The sequence below is a fragment of the Colletotrichum siamense genome (genome assembly GCF_013390195.1).
Source record: "Colletotrichum siamense strain Cg363 chromosome Unknown KSG_Cg363_contig04, whole genome shotgun sequence".
NCBI lineage: Eukaryota > Fungi > Ascomycota > Sordariomycetes > Glomerellales > Glomerellaceae > Colletotrichum > Colletotrichum siamense.
Window position 1 is genome coordinate 2,060,438 of NW_023501017.1, and position 11,981 is coordinate 2,072,418.

Below are 11,981 nucleotides of genomic sequence, written 5' to 3' on the forward strand. Positions count from 1 at the left end.
CTGATCAACTGCATTCCTGCGATATATCGCAGATCTCCAACAACTTGTCCACATCGCATTCACAGTGACTCATTGCCGTGTGTGATGCCATATATGATGACCACAAAGCTCTTGACAGGATATATATGGCCTACCGCAATGGCGGATTCTGCCATCTATGTGATTGAGTTCGAAATAAGTTCGGATGCCTCAACGTGTTGAGTAACTGGAAAACCGCAACGTGTTCCTTCAAACTCTACATAAATGGAGAGATGACAACGATTTAGACCTTCAAAACTTCACTACCTGCACATCATCATCCTTTGCTTGCCGTGATCCTCACAAAAAGGCCAGTGTGAGTTTCGCTCTGACGCACCAACACCTTTTGCCTGCCAGAGTGGAGCATCTCCGATAAGTTTTGCCCCAAATATAAGGCATAAGCACACCTCAGCACCTCAGCATCAGCACCGACCACAAGCAAGTTGGAACCCGACAGCACACAGCACAGCAGCAGCACTCCACCCCAACCGCTGATAGCCCAGTCCAGCCCACCAGCCAGCCAGCACTCAGCAACCCGCACAGCACCCGTCCGCCGCCTTGCCTTGTCTCTTGGGAGCAAAAGTCCGAACAACGAATCTATCCCGACCTCAATCTACCTATCTGCTCCACCGCATCCCCGAACCAACCTCACATACGCACAATAGACTTGATCTTTCGTCGTCAAGATGTGGATTATCGATTGGTGTACGTACTCAGCTTGTTGTTTCTTCTCCTCGCGCGCGATGCTGTCTTCTTCGCCGCCGCTGCTGCTGGGCCAAGCATCCATCCCTGGTCGAAGAGCAATCAACTGACTTGTGTTCCATCGCAGTCTACAACGTCCTCTCGAGCCTTGGTCTGCTCAACAAGCACGCCAAGCTCCTTTTCCTCGGTCTCGACAATGCCGGCAAGACGACTCTGTTGCACATGTTGAAGGTACGATACCCGAAAGCCCAGCTTGGGCCGGAAGCTGCGAGAGACCTCCCGTCCGCCATGGTCCGGATGCGCCGATATGGGATATCAGGAGCTTCCGATGCCAATACGAGGGACTGTAGCTAACACATTCACCAGAACGACCGAGTTGCTATCCTTCAGCCCACTCTTCACCCCAGTGAGTACCTCCCTGTCCCAACAACGTTGACGATGCCGCGGGAAGCCGTGCGCACGTGTCCTCGAGTCCATCTGGAGCAAAACTGACCACCTTGCGTCTGCAGCTTCCGAGGAGCTCGCCATCGGCAACGTGCGCTTCACAACCTTCGATCTCGGCGGTCACCAGCAGGCCCGCCGCCTCTGGAAGGACTACTTCCCCGAAGTCAACGGCATCGTCTTCCTCGTCGACGCCAAGGACCACGAGCGATTCCCCGAGGCCAAGGCCGAGCTTGACGCTCTTCTCTCTATGGAGGAGCTCGCCAAGGTCCCCTTTGTGATCCTCGGCAACAAGATTGACCACCCCGACGCCATTTCCGAAGAGGAGCTCCGTCACCAGCTCGGCATGTACCAGACGACTGGCAAGGGCAAGGTGCCTCTGGAGGGTATCAGGCCCATCGAGGTTTTCATGTGCTCCGTTGTCCTCAGACAAGGTGGGTTTCCGCGGTGCTACCAATACGCGCGAGGAGTATGCAAGGCTAACAGGAGCAGGTTACGGCGACGGTATCCGGTGGCTGTCTCAGTACGTCTAAGCATGGGACCGACTGCTCTGGGAAGAGCTGGTTAGGCGGTGTTTACGGCGGAATGGAGTACACGGGCGATTGGCAAGAATTGGCAAAACAAAAGAGTAAACGTCCGTACGGGAACGAAATCATGGTGCCACGTCTACGATGCTCCGGTTCAAATTGCTCGAAGGGGCCGAGTCCATGTCCTGGCCCTTTTCGAACCTGATATCCTTGGGGGTGAAAGTGCGTAATGGGGCAGGTTTGCTGCTTTGGAAGAGCTCTGCGTGTTGGTTACTGGGGGATATGAGTACGCGGCATGGCGCAGAGCTCGCTGCCCAGTCGGCCACGCAGCCAAGTCAGTCAAACACGAGGCAGTATGTACGGTTTCTAGGCTAGAATACTCATTCAGGCCCGGGAACTTGGAGAATCTGGTTATTGTGCGTTTCAATCGTTAGCCTGCTATGCTAGTTCTGCATCAACAACATAACATCATCAACATCAATGTTTCGGAACGGTATTGCTGGTAGAGGTGCATATGTCACAGTGGGCTTCTGGAGACGACGTAATGCCTAGGTAGGCAGAACCTCCACGCAAGGCGCTGTGCCGCTGTGCCATGGTGATCCCGGCCCAGAGGTGATGCAACCGAGGCCACCGTGTCAGCAGGCGGGATGTAAGTTTGGGAGGCGTGGGAAGCGGCGACGTGTAGGTGTGGCATTTTAGGATTTACAAGCCACAGCCAAGATTTTCTTGATTTCGTGGATGACGATGATGATGATGACAAAGTGTGTTATCATTGATGTTCAACAAACAGCAAGGCATTCAAGGCATTGACATTGCCCGGCTCAGCCCTCCGAGATCATCGTCGTCCCGCCTTCCCCCGATAGCCTTGGACGTCGATCTGAGCTCACATCATCCAGGCCATGCTTTGGGCGGGCCAACCATTGTCGCGCGTGGCGAGCGTGGTTAGGTAACATTTCCAGAGGATTCCGGAGAGGCGGGAACCAGAACGGGGGGCAAGCTTAGGGGTCCAAATTGGCGAGGAGGGGCCATGCCATGCCCGTGTCCCGCCAGCCAGCCATCCATCCAATGCCGCTGACAATGCCGGCCCCGAAGTGGTTTGCTGTTCTCCCAGTGGATGTTGTTCAGTGACAATATGACCCTTCTTTGGAGCTGTGCCACATTCGCGCAAGTGCAGATGGATGTCCATGTTTGAAGCAACAACCCGAGGGCTTCTCGTTGCTTACCTTACGTAAGGCTTGACTCGTACCTGTTGTTCATGTGCGTGTCATTGGCGCGGCCAAATCTACCTGTACGGCTCTCTTGGCAGATAACTGCCTGCCCGCTCTTCATGCTCGGAAACGAGCACGGAGACAGCGCTGCTGCTGCAGAGTACAGACGGTTCATGGATGGTCATCTCGGCTAACCTGGTCGGTACGGGCATCCCGCTAGAGGTGCTTCACTCAGGCACATCATCCACTGAAGAACGCCCCTCCCTCGCCCTACGAATGAAGTGCACCTGATTCAATCCACTGTGAAGAAACTACTGGGGAAACACGGGATACGGGATGCTCTCCCTTCCACTCTCTCCATCCGCGTCCACTGCAGCTCACTGAGAGGTGTCCACCCGCCCCCCAACGAAATCCAATTCGAGCTACAGCCGACGTCATCCGACCCGTGGCATCACGGGCGCATTCCCCAGGGAGGAGAGGCGCGCGCATCTCGAAGGAAACGCTCCGGTCCGAACGACCACGCCCAAGAACAGTCAGCTTTCCCAACAAACGCCCTGAAATCACCCGTTATCCAGCTCCCATCACCACTTACACTCAGAAACGTCGTCTCACACATTGGCTGGCATACGCACCACCCGACAGGGAAAAAAGGGGGAGATTGACTTTCTCCATCAGCTGTACTCTCTTGTTTCCTTTTTCCTGCCGTTCGTCCTTTTTTTTAGACTTTGCGTCTGCAATATCATGCGCCTAGACTCGATAGACCTCACAGCTCGCAGACATGGCTGAGCACACGCGCGAACAACGTGAACACCACAGAGTGACCTTTGCCCCGATCTCTCCCAGCAGCAGCAACAATTACAACACCGACAGCTACGGCTTCCCGCCCGAGTCCTTCGGCAGCGATGGCCTCCCCGACTTCGACACCAACTTCCTCGACGACGCGGACCTCGAGGCTTTTGTGAACGCCCTGCACGCCCCGGACCCGCTGCAGTCTCCCGCGGACGAGACGACCTCCCTGCGGTCCCCGGGTCTGAGGAGCACCTCGTCGCTCGACATCACGAAGCGAGGGAGCACGTACGAGGATGGAAACGACGACCCGTCCGCCGTGGCGGCGGCGGCGGCTGCTGCCGCGGGCGACGTGACGGCGCCGCCCCAGCCCAACGGCAACGGCCACGCGAGCCAGCCAAACATGTTCATCACCGCGCAGAACGACTGGGCGCCTGTCAACCAGCGGGTGGCAAAGCGAGGGTCGCGGCGGCGGAGGAACCGGGCCAAGGGCGCGGCTGAGGCGCTGCTTGGAACGAGGACCAAGGACGAGACGAGAGAAGGGATATTCTACGCCCTGCTCAAGTGGCCGATGCTCTTCTTCGTGGGGGCCTGGCTCGCGGGTCTGGCGCTGACGTACCTTTATACGAGGCTGTACATATGGGTCTACGAGCACTTCGTCACCTGGCGCGGCACGAGGGAGAGGCTGAGGCGGAGCATGCGGCGGACGAACAACTACCGCGACTGGGTCGTTGCGGCCAAGGAGCTGGATAGCTACTTGGACCGCCAGCGCTGGAAGGAGGAGAACGACTTTGCGTACTACGACTCCAAGACTGTGAAGAGGGTGTGGGAGCAGATGCGCAAGTGTAGGCATAGAGCCGAAGAGCAGGAGAACGGGGAGAATGATGGGGAGAAGGGGGGCAAGCCTGCCGTCGAGGAGCTCCACGCGCTGCTGTCTGCTTGCGTGAAGAGCAACTTTGTGGGGGTTGAGAACCCGAGGTTGTACAGTCAGACGTACTACGGGACGAAGAATTTGGTGCAGAACTTTGTCGACGAGGGTAAGCGTTCGCCAGTGATGGAGTGGAAGTCATAAGCTAACGTGGAGTAGTTGAGAGGAGCATCAAGTTTGTTCTGAACACGCAGCAGCTTACCATGGAGGAGAAGAGGAGCATTTTCAAGGGCATGTTTAACAACTACGGCCGGACGGCTCTTTGTCTATCTGGTGGAGCGTCATTCGCGTACTATCATTTTGGTGTCGTCAAGTCTCTCCTCGAGGCGGATCTCCTGCCCGAAGTCATCACCGGCACGAGTGGTGGCGCCCTCGTCGCTGCCCTGGTAGCCACTCGCACCAACGACGAGCTCAAGAAATTACTCGTCCCGGCCCTAGCGGGTAAAATCACTGCCTGTCGCGAGAGCTTCACGACTTGGATCCCCCGGTGGTTGAAGACGGGCGCGAGATTTGACTCGGTCGACTGGGCCAAGCAGTGTTCGTGGTGGACCCGCGGCTCGATGACGTTCCGCGAAGCGTACGAGCGCACGGGGAGGATCCTGAACGTCTCCTGCGTCCCGGCCGACCCGCACTCGCCCACGATCCTCTGCAACTACATCACGTCTCCTGACTGCGTTATTTGGTCTGCGGTGCTGGCCTCGGCCGCCGTCCCCGGCATTCTGAACCCCGTGGTGCTGATGATGAAGCAGCGCGACGGAACGCTGATCCCGTACTCCTTTGGCCACAAGTGGAAGGACGGCAGCTTGCGGACGGACATCCCCATCAAGGCGCTCAACCTGCACTTTAACGTAAACTTTACAATCGTGAGCCAGGTCAACCCGCACATCAACCTCTTCTTCTTCAGCTCCAGGGGCAGCGTAGGCCACCCCGTCACGCACCGCAAAGGCAAGGGCTGGCGGGGCGGATACGTCATGTCCGCGGTCGAGCACTACCTCAAGCTGGACATGACCAAGTGGCTCAAATTCATCCGGCACGCCGAGCTGCTGCCGCGTCCGCTGGGACAGGACTGGAGCCAGCTGTTCCTGCAGCAGTTCTCCGGCACCATCACCATCTGGCCCAAGACGCAGCCGTCGGACTTCTACCACATCCTCTCAGACCCCGACCCGCCGAGGCTGGCGCGCATGATCCACGAGGGCCAGCAGCGCGGGTTCCCGATCTTGAAGTTTGTCAGCAACAGGCTCAAGGTCGAGAAGGTCATTGAGCAGGGCCGGCGGGAGACGAGGCCGTGGATCCGCAGGGGCAGCATCGAGACCATTCTGAGCGAGGACGACCTGAGGAGTCTGTTGATTAGTGGGGCGACGGACGGGGAGGAGGACACGACGGATGCCGAGGGCGAGACGTTGCTTGAGCTAGAGGAGGAGGCTATTGTTGATGGAGACGAAGATGAAAAGTTTGAGAGGAGGTAAGTGTAGGATAGAAGATGGGGTGCGACACCCTTTGGGTTTTTGGGAATAGGGATGGGAGGATTGTAGCATAGCTTGGCGTTGCCTTTAATACCTGACAACTGGATTTTCCTGCTAGTGCTTTTCTTGGTTCAGGTGTTTGACAAGGCCTTCGACGGGATCATCTTTGGCATCGCAGGCCAGCCTCCAAGGTGCGTGTTTACAGAGGCACGTTGAAGATATGAATCATTCCCGTGTCTTCTGTCAGAGTCTCAGGACAAATGGAAAAGGGAACTCCTCGGCATTTAAGCCGCCTAGTCTAAAGTTGTCGACAGACATGGGACTCAGGGCAGCGTTGCCACATCACTCTCGGCAATCTCTGTGTTCAGGATGAGTATCCTCAATGGATGTATTCTGCTCTTTCTTTTCCCTTCTTGGGAGAACAGAATATTCGCGCTTCCACCCTGGCCGGCTATACAAGCAATGAAACTTATGCGCTCATGTCTCCTTGCCAAATCTTGCTGGACGTCATGGTGGTTTATGCTCTCGAGGTGGTGAAGTATACACCCTTCAGACAGTTGGGGAGCCGCGCGTAGTTGCAACCATCTGAAGCTCGCCGGCTCTTTGAAATGATTCATCGTCAGCTTATTCTATAAACTAATACACGGGCATGAAGAGAGACACGGATGGATAACCGACAGGAGGTAGCCATCGTAGCCGGGGTCCAGCTGTGCCTCCTGGCTACTGCGGCCAAGTATCAACAGAGTTGATCAACTGTGCTATCACTGGGCCATAACGCAGGCAACGATTGTGCTCGAGGAGTTTGGAGCTGGCAATCACGCGCACTTATTTATAGTGATGGAGGCTGGTTGGTTATAGTTGTTCCGGCCATGAGGCAAGATACGCGAACGGCATTTCAACCGAGTGAGCAGGCTCGGTGTAACGCTGGAATGACCCTTGCGGCAGCTTGTACAGCACGCTTTGGCTTTTTCGATCAGGAGCGTCTGTAGTGGATTGCTCGACGCGCTGTTCCAAGATGACGAGGGACAGAAAAGGGGCAAATAGGGGTCGACGTAGGAAGTTGGCTTGCATTGCTGGTAGCGGACAAAACTTGAGAGAAAAAAACGTCTGAGAGTGCTTTCACCGTGGTTTTGAGTAGCTTCCGACTCAATTGATGTAAGACAGATACATTATTATCTACTGCTCTGTTCCGATGCCTCTTTCAGTGTTTACACTGGAGTCGTCAACGGCATACAGGTGGGATAGAAGGGATGGACGCGACATGCTCCTGTTCCAGCGAGACGTACTTGTCGTTGCGAAGTTGTGGCTCACATGGGGAGAATAATTCTGGTGTTGCTTCGCATCTCATAGCTGGAAAATGACTTGGTGACGTCGGTCACATTGCTGTGGGAAGATTTTTCCCTACTTTTCCTTGAAGACCAGCAGTATTCTATAGACTCTACGAGTGAGTTGGACGGTAACTTCCCAGGTATACCAGATCTCGGAAATCTTTCTAGGGATTTCAGCTTGGGTATTCCAGCACATACAGACCGTCATGGATATGAAAATGTCGTCACAAGACAAAGGTGTCTCGCTACCCCAGTTTGTAAAACACTCTCTGGCTACAAGACAGCCTGCGAGAAAATAGACCCGTAAAATAAACATTGACATCGTAGACCTGGAGGCTACTTTTGCTGCTTGCTCATCTGCTGCAATTACGAGATAGCGCTTTCTCGGCCCAAGGCTTTCAAATCAAGATGCCCTTGTGTTACAAGTTCTAGGAGCAAAAAGTAGGAGCATTTGCGAAGAAAATCAGAACAAAAAGTTGGCAAAAACAAAAGGTACACGCCCAGTTGAACTGCGCGTCTCGCGAGCTGACCAGCCAGGCCCCGATCGAGATATTTCTTTTGCCTAACCCCGCGGTGGTTTTACCAACTAGACCACTTGGCCTAGCTGAACTGATCGTTGGGAAAGTTCCATGCAGTTTCGTACATGAAGGTTACTTGCGTGGGAAGAGAGAGTTCGGGCGGTGCTCTCCAGGTTCTTGTCTCTCACGGCCGCGGCGATGCGTGGGTAGAACCTCAACGGCCGAACCATGAGAAAGGAGAACTATCCCACCCTTTTTGGCTCGACACCACCTTCCAGAACTATACGACTGCGTTAGAAATTTTCACTACTGATTACAAGACGTTCACATACCTGTCTGGAAAGGTCTGGCTTTTGCTTGAAAACGCCATTGAAATGCCTCGTACAACCGAACACAGGATTCGCGGTCAACAATATGCTGTTCCAAGAGTTGGCAGTCCTGAATCACTCGGATAAGCTTCAGGATAATGCTGAGCAACCGTTTCCAAAGAGAATATGCCGCAGAGAGTTTGAAGACGATGCGTGAAAGTGTGACATGACAGGCAACCTGGAGTCTCTGCCTCTTCGTCTTTGACTCATCGCAGGTGATAATTCTCAGGAATACGGCCTCTGTCAGGGTAGCAACCAACCACTAACAGGCAATTGAGGCCATTGATACGCAAATCGCTTTCTGTATGAATTGAGTTGACGCTAACGAGTCCGGAGTTAGAATCGTTGAGATACGGCGGATGAAGTTCCCTCGGGCACGCCAGTCCGTTAAGTGGCTTGCTTCGACGTTGAGTTGAGCAGGGGTTTGAGATGCCATGGCAGGGGTTAGAGTTGTGATGGATAGCAAATGAGAATGCTTACCAACATAGAGCATCGAGTGAATGTTTGTCTCTAGTCACTAAAGGAGACAACTGATCTTTGCCAGTTGCATCCCAGAGTCTCCAAGCCAACTCACCAAAGTGTTATTATTAGATGCATCTCGACAAACGACGGGTACCTGAACGCCCTGGACGAAATAAAAGAGTGGGCCAGCCGGAGCTAGCCAACAAGCTCAAAACGGCCAGGTGCAATTAAGGTCCAAGTTGGGGAAGGACAGATAATCCATTTGCCGGGCCGGAGGCGAAAGCAGCCAGGCCACAGTGGTACTTCATAAGGGCCAGTGGTGGGTGGGTCTCGTAAGGCGCACTGACTGGACACTGAGCCGTAACCCCCCTGTCCGGAATCTACCACCGCAGTCTTTCGAGGCCACGATTGTCAAAAGAAAGTGACTGACCAGCAGCGCAGACGGCCAACGGACACTTTTGCTTCCTCAGCCCAGAGTTGTCTCCCGCTACACGGCACAACCCAACCCACTGCACAGCGCCTGCTGTTCTTTTCCCTCAGGGTTTCTGTATTCTTCTCTTTTTTTCTAGTCTGTCTGCTGCATCGACACGACTGTTTCTCCGTGCCGGCTACGCCGCTCGTTCCTCTTACTTTTCTCGCATCTCCCGCGACACTCTCTTTGACGTGGCATCTTCATCGCGACACCACAACCGCCCAGCAGCTGCTCCAATCCCGCCTTCGCCCACCCGTCCCAGAGCTCTCGAGCTCGCCACGCCGTCAAGATGAGTTCCGACTACTCGTACGACTCCGAGGCGCAATTCTACCCCTTCTTCATCCTCGCCCTCAGCAGCATCATCACGCTGCCCCTCGGCTACACCCTTCTCTTCCCCTCCAAGGACATCGAAGCGAAAGCCCCGCGCATTCAGAGCGACTACAAGCCCGAACATGCCGACCTAATCGAGAAACAGCGCAAGGCGCACGAGAAGAAGCAGCGCCGCATCGTGCGCGTCATCTTTGTTCTCGCCGGCCTGGCCCTCATGGCCGGCATGGTCTACCTCATCCTCCACGTCCAGACCGTGACCCCCAAGATCTGGAACCCCTATGACATCCTCGGCATTTCAGACGTACGTACAACCGGCCGCGATACAATTACCCAGCACTAACAAGCTCCCAGTCCGCCGACGAGAGACAAATCAAGAAGGTCTACAGGAAACTCTCCCAAAGACTGCACCCCGACAAGGTCAAGCCCGACCCGGCCAAGAACGAGACCATCGAATCCCTCAACGCCGCCTACGTCGAGATCTCCAAGGCCTACCAGGCGCTCACCGATGAGGAGGTCCGCAACAACTACATCCAATATGGCCACCCCGACGGAAAGCAGAGCTTCAGCATCGGCATTGCGCTCCCCAAGTTCATGGTCTCTGACGGCAACGGCAAGTACGTCGTTCTCGCCTACACCCTGCTCCTCGGCGTTCTCCTGCCTTACCTCGTCGGATCCTGGTGGTACGGCACCCAGCGCATGTCCAAGGACGGTGTCCTCATGGAGAGCGCCAACAACCTGTTCCGCGCATACAAGGAGGACATTGACGAGGGTGGTGTTGTGACTGCCCTGAGTCACGGAAAGGAGTTTGAGAGTGTCCTCAAGGGTGACAAGGCCGAGTCTGGCCTTTCCAAGCTCGAGTCCAAGCTGTTCGCCAACGCCGAGAAGGCTGGTCTGTCGCAGAAGGACAAGCAGGCTCTGGAGGATCTCGACAGCGGCGTCCGCCGCAAGACCCTAGCACTTCTCTGGTCCTACCTCGGTCGCATCGATCTCGAGGACCCTGCTCTGAACAGCGCCAAGTATGAAGTTGCCCCCATCGCCCACGCCCTCACCAGGTCTTTCTCCTCCATCGCCCAGGCTTACGGTAGCACCGGCCCCATCTTGGCCGCGTACTCCGCCAGCCAGCACCTGATCCAGGCCACGCCCCCCAAGTCGTCCCCTCTCCTCCAGCTTCCCCACTTCAACCAGGAGATCGTCAATGCCGTCGAGGGCGGCGACGAGAAGGTCCACGTCTCCCTCCAACAGTTCATGGATCTCCCCGACACCCTCCGCAGAAACCTGACGGTAAAGAAGGGTCTCCTCACCGAGGAGCAGTACAAGACCGCGCTCGACGTCTCCAGGCAGCTTCCCCAACTCCGCGTCGCCAAGGCGTTCTTCAAGGTCACCGGCGAGCGCTTCATCATCCCCTCGTCTCTTGTCACCCTGGTCGTCAAGGGACGCATCATCCCCCCTGGCAGCGAAAACGTCCCCGAGATCGACGAGGTGGATCTGGAAGACATTGACCCCGCGGAGGACGACCTCGAGGCTTTCCTGGGCCGCAAGAAGAAGACTATCAAGGGACCCGACGGAAAGGCCATCCCCGTTGACGACAAGCCGATCCTGCCTCCCCTCGCCCACTCCCCGTACTTCGCTCGCGACCATGCCCCCAAGTGGTACGTCTTCTTGACCGACTCCAAGCAGGGCAAGATGGCCGTTCCTCCCTTCACCTTCACCCAGTTCGACCAGCCCATCTTCGGCGAGGATGGCAAGCCCACCTTCAACATGCAGACCCTCAAGGCTCAGTTCGCGGCACCCCCTCAAGCCGGTCATTACACTTTCGTTATGCACGTCGTGTGCGATAGCTACGTCGGCTTCGACACCAAGATGGAGGTAACCTTGGTGGTTGAGGAGGCGGACAAGGCTGCTGCCATGGCTGCCGAGGACGAGATCAGCGAGCCTGATGAGGGTAAGTCACCTGAACATTCACACAAAACATGCAAAGCTAACCAACCTGCAGACTCGATAGCCGGCCAGATGCAAGCCCTCAAGGGTGGAAGCGTACCTGGTGCCACCAAGCCCCGCAGGAAACCCGCCGATGATGACTCGGATGAGGAGAGTGGCACTGATGACGATGTTGAGGACGACACGAGCGCGACAAACACGGACACCGAGGACGAGTCATAAGGGCTTCTCCCCCGTGCAAGGAAGAGCCCGGTGAGCGGGCGTGTATGAATGTGCAATAGTAGAGAAAAGAAAAGGCAAAGAAATCAAGGAGTGGTAGGACTCGCAAACAATATACCCCAAGTCACAACTTCAACAACCAACATCACACCAAATGTGGCTGGGCTTGACGCTCGGCGATGGATACGAATACGGATGAGATCGTACTTGTAGGCGGACAGGTCAGGGGCGAAGGGGTGAAGGGGGGCAGACGTATGTCCTGTGCATAGGGTG

The 11,981-nt window shown here is 55.7% G+C and overlaps 3 protein-coding genes across 3 annotated transcripts; all 3 read left to right on the plus strand.

Moving 5' to 3' along the window:
- Nucleotides 1-704: 704 nt before the first annotated feature.
- SAR1 (Small COPII coat GTPase SAR1) lies at nt 705-1,694 on the plus strand (the record flags this gene model as incomplete). The annotated part of the gene is made up of 5 exons (XM_036638340.1): nt 705-723; nt 848-951; nt 1,087-1,126; nt 1,230-1,595; nt 1,654-1,694. The coding sequence occupies 5 exons, from the start codon at nt 705-707 to the stop codon at nt 1,692-1,694; spliced, it is 570 nt and encodes a 189-aa protein (XP_036496851.1).
- A 1,980-nt stretch (nt 1,695-3,674) lies between these two features.
- On the plus strand, nt 3,675-6,076 carry CGCS363_v006492 (Patatin-like phospholipase domain-containing protein; the record flags this gene model as incomplete). The annotated part of the gene is made up of 2 exons (XM_036638341.1): nt 3,675-4,719; nt 4,770-6,076. The coding sequence occupies 2 exons, from the start codon at nt 3,675-3,677 to the stop codon at nt 6,074-6,076; spliced, it is 2,352 nt and encodes a 783-aa protein (XP_036496850.1).
- A 3,434-nt stretch (nt 6,077-9,510) lies between these two features.
- On the plus strand, nt 9,511-11,711 carry sec63 (Translocation protein sec63; the record flags this gene model as incomplete). The annotated part of the gene is made up of 3 exons (XM_036638342.1): nt 9,511-9,852; nt 9,903-11,493; nt 11,545-11,711. 3 exons carry the CDS (start codon nt 9,511-9,513, stop codon nt 11,709-11,711), a joined length of 2,100 nt encoding a protein of 699 aa, XP_036496849.1.
- Between the last annotated feature and the right edge of the window lie 270 nt (nt 11,712-11,981).